The sequence below is a fragment of the Sapajus apella genome, unplaced genomic scaffold (assembly GCF_009761245.1).
Source record: "Sapajus apella isolate SASKATOON/1434 unplaced genomic scaffold, GSC_monkey_1.0 scaffold45, whole genome shotgun sequence".
In the NCBI taxonomy this organism is placed as follows: Eukaryota; Metazoa; Chordata; class Mammalia; order Primates; family Cebidae; genus Sapajus; species Sapajus apella.
This window is the reverse complement of record NW_022436985.1, coordinates 72,183-84,675: the sequence shown is the minus strand read 5'-3', so window position 1 is coordinate 84,675 and position 12,493 is coordinate 72,183. Positions and strand designations below refer to the sequence as shown.

Genomic DNA, 12,493 nt, shown 5'->3' with positions numbered 1-12,493 from the left:
GATATCAAGTTATATCCACTATTTCTAAACATGAATGAACCATATTCCAGTCACAGACTCCTGAGACTATGCAGAAACAGAAGACATATGAGACAAGAGCAATGGCTATAGCTTTAAAGTATGGCACAAAAACAAATTCTTCTACTGCCATTCCTCTTCTAACATTTTGACTATCTGTACAACTTCTATGGGCCATAAATCATTTAAGAGTTCTATTCTCTCATTCTCAAGGACCATACAGCATGTAACGATGTTTTGTGTCTTATAGAACACATTGAATACTGAAAAACATCCAACCGAATCATGCGACCAATATCGAATACATTTATTTTATATTATTCAAATTATAAAATATAAATTGAAAGTAAAAGACAATATGAGAAGAAAATAAAATACAACAAATGACATTTGGTCTATTCAGGGAAGAAAACATGATTTTATTAAGTCAATTATAGTAACTTTATACAGTTACCTGGGCTTCTGAAACATTATAGTGTCCTGGACCTGGAATAGCTTTCTCAATGCTAGAGGCACTGGTAAAAGTACTTTCTCTGGCAGTCAAAGAAAGAAATGGAGCATAACTACCTATCAAAATAAAATCATATGACCAGCAGATAAGATAGGAGTCAAAGGATTTGGGAGAAAAAAAAACACTCAAAATATAAATAATCATGAGTATCCTCAATGGTTAAGACTTTACTTTCAGAACTAACGGCTAGTCAGAGAAGTTATTAAATTATTAAATATCTTATATAAGATCAGAAATTTATTAATATATTAAATACAAGAACTTAAAGAACTGGACTTATTGAACAACAACAAAATACCTAAAGAAAATTAAAAAACAGCCCAGGCGCAGTGGCTCATGCCTGTAATCCCAGCACTTTGGGAGGCTAAGGCAGGTGGATCACCTGAGGTCAGAAGTTCAAGACCAGCCTGACCAACATGGAGAAACCCCGTCTCTACTAAAATTGCAAAATTAGCAGGGCATGGTGGCGCATGCCTGTAATCCCAGCTACTTGGGAGTCTGAGGCAGAAGAATTGCTTGAACCCGGGAGGTGGAGGTTTTGGTGAGCTGAGATGGCGCCATTGCACTCTAGCCTGGGCAACAAGAGTGAAACTCCATCTCAGAAAAAAGAAAAGAAAAAACAAACTAAAACCTCCTTGTCTTCTAATCATTTTTGGTGGTGATGAAAATGTCAGTTATATTTAGCTGATAAAAATGTTTTCATCCTCGGAAGACCATTGTTTTATATTTTGAAATAGCATATATTACTTGTAGAAAACAGCATATATAAACTTGTAAAGACAGCCTAGATTAAAAAGATCAGAATTTCTATGTTTAAAGAGTAGACATAAAAAAATAACTTTAATAATTTATTTTACAAAAAAATTAAAAAGTTAAACCAAAAGCAAAATCCTGTGAAAAAAGAACTTTTCAAATTTTGATAATTTAAAAGCCATTACCACAGGCTCCATGTTCATACAAATCAAACAGCAATCTGTATCTATATCAATCACTTCAACAAAGACTTTATCTGGTCCTCCAACAGGGGAGGAAAGAATTTAAAGTGGGTTTACAGCAGATAATTGGTCATGTCTCCTTGCCTAGGCACACAGTATTTCTTGACTGGCTGACCCTAAACAAAGGTTTGTAAATCTAAGACACAAGTTTCTTTGGAACAAGTAATCAAAAGATTATACAAACTTGAATACTCTACTGAAAAAACTGATTCTAAAAAATTCAAGATCTACAGGAAAAACTACTAGTGTTTAAGCAATGCGGATATTAAAGAAGAGATAGGAGAGAATAGAGCAGCAGCTATATTCTAATAGGTAATAAATAGGTAATTAAAGAATGCAAGTGAAGACTCAAAACTTTTACACTAACTCTTGTATGCTAAAGGAAAATGTGTGCTATTACTGCAAGAATGTACTGTGATAATATAACAAAAATCTTGCTAATCTGGACTAATAATAAAAGATACTCTCTTTAAAATAAAATGTTTCTTTTGAGGCCCACATGTATTAAAACGTAACCAATGTCAAGAATTATTTATTTGTGTTAAGTATGGCAACATAAAAGAGGTGAACAAAATATAGATCTTACCTCTAAAAAAGTATTTTGAAGCATTAAGAAAAGTATTGAAATAATTTTAAGAGAAGTATTGAAATAATTTTAAACAAAGAAAAGCATCTCTAATGCCATAATGGAAGACAAATGCTCAAAAATTCAAAAAGAAGAGAAGTTCTCATTCACATTGAGGTGATCACGAAAAACTTCATGGTTGATGTTAAAACTCTAGGTGTTAATTTAGTGACTGATGGTTTAGCTGGCTATCCCAAAGCAGAGAAGGAGGGAAGAGGAAAGGGAAGGGTAAAAGGAAGAGAAAGGTTGGAAAGAAGGCAGACTGACCTTCAAATAATTTACAAAGACCAAAAGACCAGAAATCCTTAAAAATAAGCCAAGGTTCATTTTGAAAAGGCAACAGTTGTCAGGTAGACTGAGAAACCCAGGACACCAGTGAAACATTCTACTTACTCAGGGTAAACAGCCAGAGAACAAGAACCAGATTTCATTCCAAACACACATATAAAAACACACACATACGCACTCAAACTACATAGAAAATGAGTCATACAAATTACCAGAGAGTATATTTTCAAGACACAGGAAAATATGACCTATAAAGAGGAGAAAAGTCAATGAAAAGAAACAGATCAAGAAATGAAAAGGAGGAATCTGCAGACAAGAACACTGTCTATTGTAAATATTCTTTATATATTCAACAAGGTAGAGAAAAGGTGAACATGAGAAGATATAAAAATAAGATTCAAATCAAATTTACAACATGAAAAATACACTGGATGGAATTAACAGCAAATTTTTGTGGATTAATAAAATGCATTTTTTCTCAATTCTTAATCCCTTTAAAAAATACAGATGCTCATTGACTTGTGATAGTTACTTACCGATAAAATCATCTTAATTAGAAAATATTGTAAATTGGCTGGGCGCGGTGGCTCACGCCTGTAATCCCAGCACTTTGGGAGGTCACGAGGTCAGAAGTTCAAGACCAGCCTGACCAACATGGTGAAACCCTGTCTCTATTAAAAATACAAAAATTAGCCAGGTGTGGTGGTGCATGCCTGTAATCCCAGCTACTCGAGAAGCTGAGGCAGGAGAATTGCTTGAACCTGGGAGGCAGAGGTTGCGGTGAGCCAAGATCATGCCATTACACTCCAGCTTGGGCAACAAGAGCAAAAGTCCATCTCAAAAAAAAATTAAAAATATAAATAAATATTAAAAATTGAAACTGTATGTAATATACCTAAACTATAACAGCATAGATTAGTCTACCCTAACATGCTCAGAACATTTACACTAGTCTAAAGTTAGGCAAAATTACCTAACATAAAAACTATTTTATAATAAAATGTTGAATATCTCATGTAATTTATTGAATATTGTACTGAAAATGAAAAATAGAATGGCTGTATGGGTACTGGAAGTTTGGTGTCTACTGAATGCACATTGCTTTCATATCATTGTGCAAAATTTTTAAAAAAAAGTAAGTTGAATCATGCATATTGCTTTCGTACCATTGTGCAAAATTTTAAAAAAAAGTAAGTTGAATCATCATAAGTCAAGAACTGTCTGCAATTGCTTACAGCAAAGATAGTCTCAATTTATTGAGGCATTATAGCAGATGTAGAAGCAACATGTACAAATAGAAGCAGACTTTGTGAGGCTTATTTACCATATATGAAGTGGTACAACATTATTTGAAGATATACTATCATAAATTAGAAATACATATCATAAACCCTACATAACCACTTAAAAATAAAACAGAGAGGTATAGCAAATAAACCAATGTGGATATAAGAAAGAATTATTTTTTAAAAACTTTTATTCCTGCAACCAAAGTAGGGAAAAAGGAAAAAGAACAGATGAGATAAATAGAAAGCAAATAGCAAAAAAGTACATTTAAATCCAAAGACACTGGTAGTGAAATTAACTATAAAGTTCTAAACACCTCAGTTAAAAGGCAGAGACTGTCAGATTGAATTAAAAAGACCAAACTTTATGCTGTCTATAAGAAACTGTCTTAAAACATAAAAACAGAAATTAAAAAGATGGAAAGTTATAACATGCATCCATGAATCCAAAAAGCTAGAGTGCCAATATTAAAATAAGACAAAGCTGACTTTAGAACAAGGAATAACAGGGATAAAAGGTATTACTTTATAATGATAAAGGGGTCATTTCATCAACAGGATTTAACAATCCATGAAGAAAAGCAAGGCAGTTATTACTGTAACAATCAGGATAGTGCTTAACTGTAGGCAAGAAGGAAACATTGAAATAAAAAGCACCAAAAAGAAAATTTTGGCAATGTTCTATTTCTGTTTTCTTTTGCTTTTTTTGTTTTCCTGTACCCACTAATAACAGATCTGTTTTTTAACTTGAATATCTGCTTTTTAAGGTCTATATTTATATTTTATGTGATTTTCTATGTAAGTATTCTATCTCACAATAAAAGTGTTTTTTTTTTTTTTTTCAGTTTAGGTTCACATGAACATTAAGGTAATGTGTGATAAACATGAAAACTAAGAAAGTGAAACTCAGGTTACTTCTGAGGTAGTTGGCATCAGAATACAGCAGGACCCCTAAGTGAATCTGCCTAAATAAATGTAAAATTAGTTGTAGAGTACTGAAACTCATACAAAAATTAAAAAAAAAAAAAAACAAATACTAGCCATCTATTCAACATAGTATTGACATTATTAATGGTAGAATATATACTTATGAAAAAATTGGGCAACAAAGAGAATCAAGAAAGCTGGTACTCATAAAATCTTCATTGAAGTTTTCCAAAATTAATTCTATAGAGTCTTTTGTCAAGAAAAGTATACATGAAATATTGAGCACAAGTTAAACTACAAAAAAAATTAAATGTTTATGATATACTCCATGAGAGAAGGACCTTACTTGTTGATTTATTTATAGCTGTGTGCCTAATGTTTATAATGAAGGTGACCAATTAACAAATGATATTCTAAACTAGTCATCCATTCTGTAACAGTGAATGTTTTCTTATGTATGGGAGACATGTATGTACGGACAGGTAGTGAGGGTACAATAATGAATAAGATAAAACCCTGCCCTCAAATAGTAGCTAAGCCTGACAACTAGACAATTACGCTACAAAAAGCACTGCCAAAAATTAAAGTATAAAATATAGAATAGTGTTCTGGAAAATTAGAGATGGTAGAGTTTGATATGGTACATATGGATATATTGACATGTGAAGTGCCAACTACAAATGATAAATCAAACTGGCAGAAAGAAGAAATTAAGTGTATAGAGGAGAAGATTTGAGAAGAAAGAAATGAGTTCACTTTGGGATATATTGAGTTTGAGGCACCAACAGAGGAAGATAAATCAAACTGGTAAGAAGCAATAAAAGTCAGTCTATGACTGAGAAAGAAGGTGGACAGTATGTGATTAAAGGATAAATTCTATAGCTACAACTACAGCCACAAAACAAAGAAAAATTCATTTTTCACATAAAAGCAGTAACTAGATCTTTGAAACATATACTCATCTTCAGGACAACAACATATACAGCAATCACATATATATTATCTAAACTTTAAAAAATATAGATTGCATTCCCTGATGCAGCTATATTCTGATAGGCTAATAAGATAAAATTATCATTGTTGGCATAAACACATAGACACAGGTACAAGACCATAGACAATCCTTCTGTGGCAGATAAAGCTAACCACATCCCCATCAAAAAGGAAACCTGGGAAAGAATATTTTAGGGGGTCATGTCACCCAGCTTAGTTAACTAATAACGAACCAATAGAGATAACTACTACACAGCTGATATTTCTTATATAAATAAGCCAAAAAACAATGAAATACTCAGCACAATAATGCCAGGAGTAGTCACATTAGTAAAAGGAGTATGATTTTATCACATTATACTAGGCTGGTTGTCTTGGGGAATACTTACTTTAATAAGAGATGTTTGCTTCTCAGGTAATTGTGAGAAAATTGGGCATAGCTCTCACTAATCTGGAATTTGAGTATCTACTCTCTCCCACCTTATAAAAGAAGAAAAGCAGCTTAGTCCTGTCCTTTCAGGTTGCAGTTCTGGGTAGAAGAGATTCTCCCTGATAAAATGGCTTACAGCCAAGGAAATACAATTTCAATTAAGGTAAAAAGAATTTCCTGGGCCAGGCGCGGTGGCTCAAGCCTGTAATCCCAGCACTTTGGGAGGCTGAGGCAGGTGGATCACGAGGTCAAGAGATCGAGACCATCCTGGTCAACATGGTGAAACCCCGTCTCTACTAAAAATACAAAAAATTAGCTGGGCATGGTGGAGCGTGCCTGTAATCCCAGCTACTCAGGAGGCTGAGGCAGGAGAATTGCCTGAACCCAGGAGACGGAGGTTGCGGTGAGCCGAGATCACGCCATTGCACTCCAGCCTGGGTAACAAGAGCAAAACTCCGTCTCAAAAAAAAAAAAAAAAAAAAAAATTTCCTGAGGAAAATGTAGAGAGATAGATAATGCCCTGAAAAACTGGCCTGGTCAAGCAGGCTACTGTGAGGGGACAGTGGGAGAGTGGTAGTTAGGGGAGAAGGTTGGGAATAGAGTATATGTATCTAAGGTTCTAAGGTCGTTTCCTCTTGTGAAATTCAAAGTAACAAGTAAGCTGTATAAATCCCCTACATCTGTTCTTCTTACACCACACTTGACAAAATGTACCTGACCCTTAGCTGAAATAATTGTACACTTCTGCATAGTCCAATTACTAGTCCTAAAGGTAGGTGAGGTCGTATGTACCTAGGAAAGAGATGGCAGCTACTTTTTAATTATCTTCCAGAGAATCCAGCAGAGAAATCACTAAAGAGATACCTGTTCCTTCTATTGATTATCAGCATATTATCTCTTAGTATTGTTAAAACAAGATTTATAGGATGCAGCTGCTCAAATTTCCGAAGCATGGAATTTCCTACTTTATCTCATAGATCAACAAGACACCATCCTATAAAACAGTAAAAGAAGGGTTTACCACACGCTACTTAATGCTCTCTAAGCAAAGTTACAAGTTACAAGAGTTTTAAATTATGCTATATGTGGCTCTATATATTTTAATTTTATTTCAAGATTACTGTTTGTTTTTTAACTTATGTGTTATAGTATTCAGCTAAAAACTAAGAATAATGGAGTAAAGATCATGGTTATTACCCTCAAGCAGTTCACATTTTAGTGAGGCTGCCAGATAAGTTAACATTAACTACAATACAGAATCACTATAAAAGTCATTAAGGAGTCAGAGAAGAAAAACCTGAGAAAGCGTAGAGTCAGTGAACAACTTAAGCTGAATCTCAAAAAAGAAATATGAATTAGCCAAGTTAAGAAAGAAAACAGTGTACTGGCAAATGTATCAGCAGATACAGAGGCACAGAGTTGAGTGAGCGTGAACTTAGGAAAACTGTAAAGTTGAAATTGCTGAAATGTAGGTCAAGTGGAGGTGGAGGTGTGGGTGACGAGGCAAGGCCCATAGCATGAAGAACATTATGAACGATGTTAAGGAGTTTAGATTTTAACCTTGATGTTATGAGGGGTTTTTTTTCCCACAAATAACGTAATAAATCTTAGAAGGGCCACTCTAGCCACAAGATAGAAGATGGATTGAAGACTGAAATAAGGAGAAACAAGTAATATTTTATAGGTTTAATTCAAAATAGAAATAATGAGAGCTTGAACTAAGTCAAGGACTGCTAAATGGAAAAGAGGAACCAACCAAAGAGGCACTGAGAAGACAGAATCATTAGCTGTTAATGATCCACAGGAGTAGTCAGGGAGAAAAGAAAGAATCTAGAAAAAAAATTAAAAAATAGAAAAATAAAAAAGAAAGAAAGAATCTAGAATAATTCCAAAACTTATAGTTTGTCATAGACTAATAAGGAATTTTTAAAAACGGACCAGAACCAGTGGAAAAAATTATGAGCTCAGACACTAAAAACTTCAGATACCAGAGACTGTCTAGGTAGAGATGTTCAAAAAAGTAATGGGTTATGACTCAAGGACATCAACAACAACAAACAAAGAATTAAAAAGAAAAGAAAAATAAACAAAAGTGACTGACAGTGCTGAAAGCCAAAAGATTAGGAGAAAGCTCATCTTAGAGATATAAATCACCCATATCGCTGAAGATTTCCTTCTGGGAGTCATCAGAATCAGAATATTGTGGTCTATGGACACAAAAGAGAAAGTACATATGAGAAAAGCAACAAGCAAAGGATGGAAAGTACAGTATATAAACATTTAAAGATGTTTAGAATGAGGACTCAGCTCTGATTTGTTTTACCTTGCCCAAATTCCTATCTAAGAGGTCTAGGGAGTCATGTCCTACAAACCAATAAATTCTCATCAGAAGGGTTTTATTTAACCCTATATATCATGGTTTACTTTCCAATCGGACTCTGGCATAATATTATGAGACAAGGAAGAAAATCAAAATGTTTTACCCAAAAATATATTTCCTTACCATACTTTGAAATTGCCCTGCAAAGTCTCTTGTGGGAAAAATCTACATTCTATAGAGAATACCCTTTCCCCTTTGTTTTCCTTTCTTTCCAGATCCAGGATATAATCAAGTAAGAACCACACACCCTTTAAGTCTGGTAAGAAGCATTTTACAACCTGCTATCTCTCTGAAGTCTGCTATCTGACGGTTTCCTCGGCACAATAAAACTTGGTCTCCACAATCCTTTATCCTAACCTAAACATTTCCTTTGATGCCTGGTCTTCATATAAACTCAACCAATTGTCAACCAGAAAATGTTTAAATTTACCTATAGCCTGGAAGCCCCCACTTTGAGTTGTGCCACTTTGAAAGAAACCAATGTATTTCTTAAGTGTATTTGATTAATGTCTCATGACTCCCTGAAACACACAAAACCAAGCTGTACCCCAACCACCTTGGGCCAATGTTCTCAGGAACTCTTGAGGGCTGTGTCACAGGCCATGGTCACTCATATTTGGCTCAGAATAAATCTCTTAAAATATTTTACAGAGTTTGACTCTTTTCATCAACAAGAAGCATAAAAACATTTAAAGAAGACCATGAAGGACTGCTTGGAGAGGGGGAGAAAATGATGCTCTGATTCAGCATTTAACAAACGTTTATTAGGTCCCAACTACATGCCAGACACTCTTCCAAGACAGTAGTTGGAAAAAGAACCAGGAGAAAATGATGTTACTTTTGGAAAGAAGTGTTTCCAAGAAGAAAGTGGTCAGTTGTGTCAAAATTAAGAATTGCACAGTGTCATAGGTAGTCATTGTTAGCTACCTATGACTATTATTGGGGGAATTAGTACTTACAGTAGCTCAACTCCATTAAAATAAAGACATAGAATAAGCTGCAAGAATAGTGATATCAGATGCTGTGAAGCAGTATAATTCAAAATTTCAAACACTGACAGAAGACAAATTTGTTCTCCACCCCAAGAAACCTAAACCAACCCTTATCTGATAGTTACATAACAGAATAATAGGATCCTGGCATTTGCTTCAAAATACATAGTGTAGGTATGGGGGAAATTCAGGTTAAGAAAAACCATCATTTGGATGGTATTAAGCTCCAGAAATCAGAGTAGAAAAAGTAGAAAGCAAATTTGATGTATTTATTTAAAGTTCTGTCTAAGTCACTAACTGCAAACCAAACGAGGAGGGCAAATTATTTTTATTTTTGAAATGGAGTCTTGCTCTCTTGCCCAGGCTGGAGTGCAGTGGCAGGATCTCAGCTCACAGCAACTCCACCTTCCAGGTTCAAGCAAGTCTCCTCCCTCAACCTCCTGAGTAGCTGGGATTACAGGCACACACCACAATACCGGGCTAATTTTTTTCTATTTTTAGTAGAGACGGGGTTTCACCATGTTGGTTGACCAGGCTGATCTTGAAATCCTGACCTCAAATGATCCGCCGCCTCGGCCTCCCAAAGGGATTCTCCTGCCTCAACCGGCTGTAAATAAATAATTATTTACAGCCGCTTCCGTGCCCGGCTGTAAATCATTAATTAAATTATCCTTCCCACTCCACTGGTCAAAAATATAGCTTTCCGTTACAGAATGTGGAGAAGAGGGTCACCCCTGACGTGTGTTAAAAAAGAAGATGAGGACGGTCAGAAACATCTGAGAAAAAAAAACGGAACTAACTTCAAATAATACTGCAAAATATAAATAAAAGTTAAATCTTAGTAAATAAATGTCTCTGGTTAATGGGAGGAAAGGTGTGAGGCAGACAGGATTACAAAGCAAAGAGACAGCAGGAGGTAAGGGCACAGGATTTGGAGACTCATAGAGTCAACAGAGCCAGGAAATCAAAATCCTAGACCTAAACTTACAATCAAAATTAAGATGTAGACAACTATTGTATAATCAAAAGTTCTAGCCATATGCTCAGCAGCCTCGTGAAATGAGACAAGTGATAACATTAGTCTTACCTGTAAAAGAAAATGATAGTGTTTTCCCTGACCACTTCATGTTTTGTTACACTTGCAAAATGGTGCCACTCCGCTCTATGTTTAACTCACAAGCACACAGAAGCGGAGCGGGCTGAAGATGGGATGCCTGTCACAGGAGGTGGGCCTCTCCCTACAACTTACCTGTCGCCTGCTGCTTCAGGAAAGGTACCTGGTAGGATCCAGGACCCACATGGGCCTCAGTGCTGCCACCTTCAGCCAGTTTGAGCAGGCGGGGAGCCCGGTCATACATGGTGCTTGGGGTAGTGGGGGCGCTGGGGAAGGTGCGGAAGGGCAGGTGCGGAAAACGATAAAAACAAGGCGGCTAGAGAAGGTGTGGAGAAAAAGGAAACGAACACCACACTGAGGAGGCCAGGACGCAGCTTCCGCAAAGAGAGAAAACAGCGTTGGGGTTGTCTCCCCGCCCGCTCATTGGTAGCAGATTTCCTCAAATCGATTTCTAGCCCTGTGGTAAAGTAGAGGGGTGAGCGACTAGAGATTAGACGTCTCACAAAATCATCAGTTTGCCAGGTACACTCCACGAAAATTGAGGATTAGGGATGAAGTCTCCCGCCCGGTGCTTCCGGCCCTCACTCCGCCCGCTTCTGCCCGCCCGGAAGCCTGGGGAGCAGGCGGGCGCAGTCTCTGGAGAGCGCAGTGGCGGTGCCTTCGCGGGCCGAGCCCTCGGAGCATGCGCACCGAGCCGCGAGACTTTCCCAGCTGGCTCCACCCGGAGCCCTGCGCGCCTTAAACGAGGTGGGGCCAAACCTCATAGCCCTTTTGACCCGGGTAACTTCTTGGGTCCCGAACTTTTTTAAGAACAGAAGAACCCTGGAAAACGCGTTAGGAAGGTGAGGACTAACTTGACCTTGATTTGTTTCCCGATTCAACAAAACCTAGGGAAGGAAAAAGCAGTAGCATGAAGCAGAGAGCTTGAGTTCCACAAGCTCTCCGCGGCTCCGGCAGCTCCACTCGTACTCACAGAGAAAAAGCACCTCTGATCTTATCCCGTAGGTAGTCCAAACTGCCAAGACAAACCCACGGGTCAGGGCGGTGACAAGAAATGGGGAGCCCAGAAAAAAAAAATCTCAAGGGTAAAAAAGGAAAAAAAAATGGGGAACCCAGGGAAGGAGGCGAAAAGCTCACAACTGAAGTCGTGCACTTGACTGAAAGCAGCAGCTTTTGTCGGATGCCAGACAACCACAGTATTGATTCATCTCTGTTTATAAAGCAAAGCGAGGGCACTGAAAAAGCCCAGTCCACCCCCAGTAAACCAGTGGGTCTCAACCTTTGGGCAAAAGAAGCCTAGCTTGTCCTTGGGACTTAAGGAATCTATGTCCGAATCCAACTCTGCTTCTCCCCGGCTGTTTTTTCCAGCAAGAATTCTGTCCAGATTCTAAATATCCTCAAAGGCTTAGACAAATCCTACCTTGTTCATACCTTGCCTCCAAATGATCTACAGTACTTAAATTTTTCCCTGCTACAAGATTTTATAGTTTTCATACTCTGTAGTACATACACGATTTGCCACTCAATTCTGTGCAACATTTACTGTGGCTTAATTGTGCCATGCATGTAGGGACCCTCTCCTTGCAAGGTTATATGCTTCTCAAGGATGTATCTGTAATACCTTTTTTTCTGTTCAATAGCTAGCTAAATTATTTATTCACTTAAAAAACTCGAATTGGTTTATACTATAGGTTCCATACCCTGCTAAGTTATGAGGATACAAAGGCATAAGAAAGTCCCTGTCCTCAGGTGTTCTCTAATGGGAAAAGAGACGAATAATCCAAAATAAGAGTTGATACAGATTTTTTTTTAATGGTAGGAAAACGAATATTGCAGTATTTTGGAAATCTCTCAGCAACTTCAATTCTCCCTGGATTCTGGGAGAAACCCTCACAATTCTCTCAATGTTATTTTAACCTTTTTTTTTTTTTTTT

At 36.9% G+C, this 12,493-nt stretch overlaps 1 protein-coding gene across 3 annotated transcripts in view; it reads right to left on the bottom strand.

Moving 5' to 3' along the window:
• STPG2 (sperm tail PG-rich repeat containing 2) overlaps positions 1 to 11,158 on the bottom strand; it is a 613,616-nt gene extending 602,458 nt beyond the window's left edge. For 2 of the 3 annotated variants that reach the window (XM_032239554.1, XM_032239555.1), the window contains exons 1-2: positions 10,695 to 11,158; positions 473 to 585 (exon numbers count right to left, since the gene is read on the bottom strand). In XM_032239554.1, coding sequence (XP_032095445.1) covers positions 473 to 585; positions 10,695 to 10,803 — 222 coding nt within the window. In that variant the 5' untranslated portion in view covers positions 10,804 to 11,158. The remainder of the gene's footprint in view (positions 1 to 472; positions 586 to 10,694) is intronic. The other variant, XM_032239556.1, reaches the window with a different exon arrangement.
• Between the last annotated feature and the right edge of the window lie 1,335 nt (positions 11,159 to 12,493).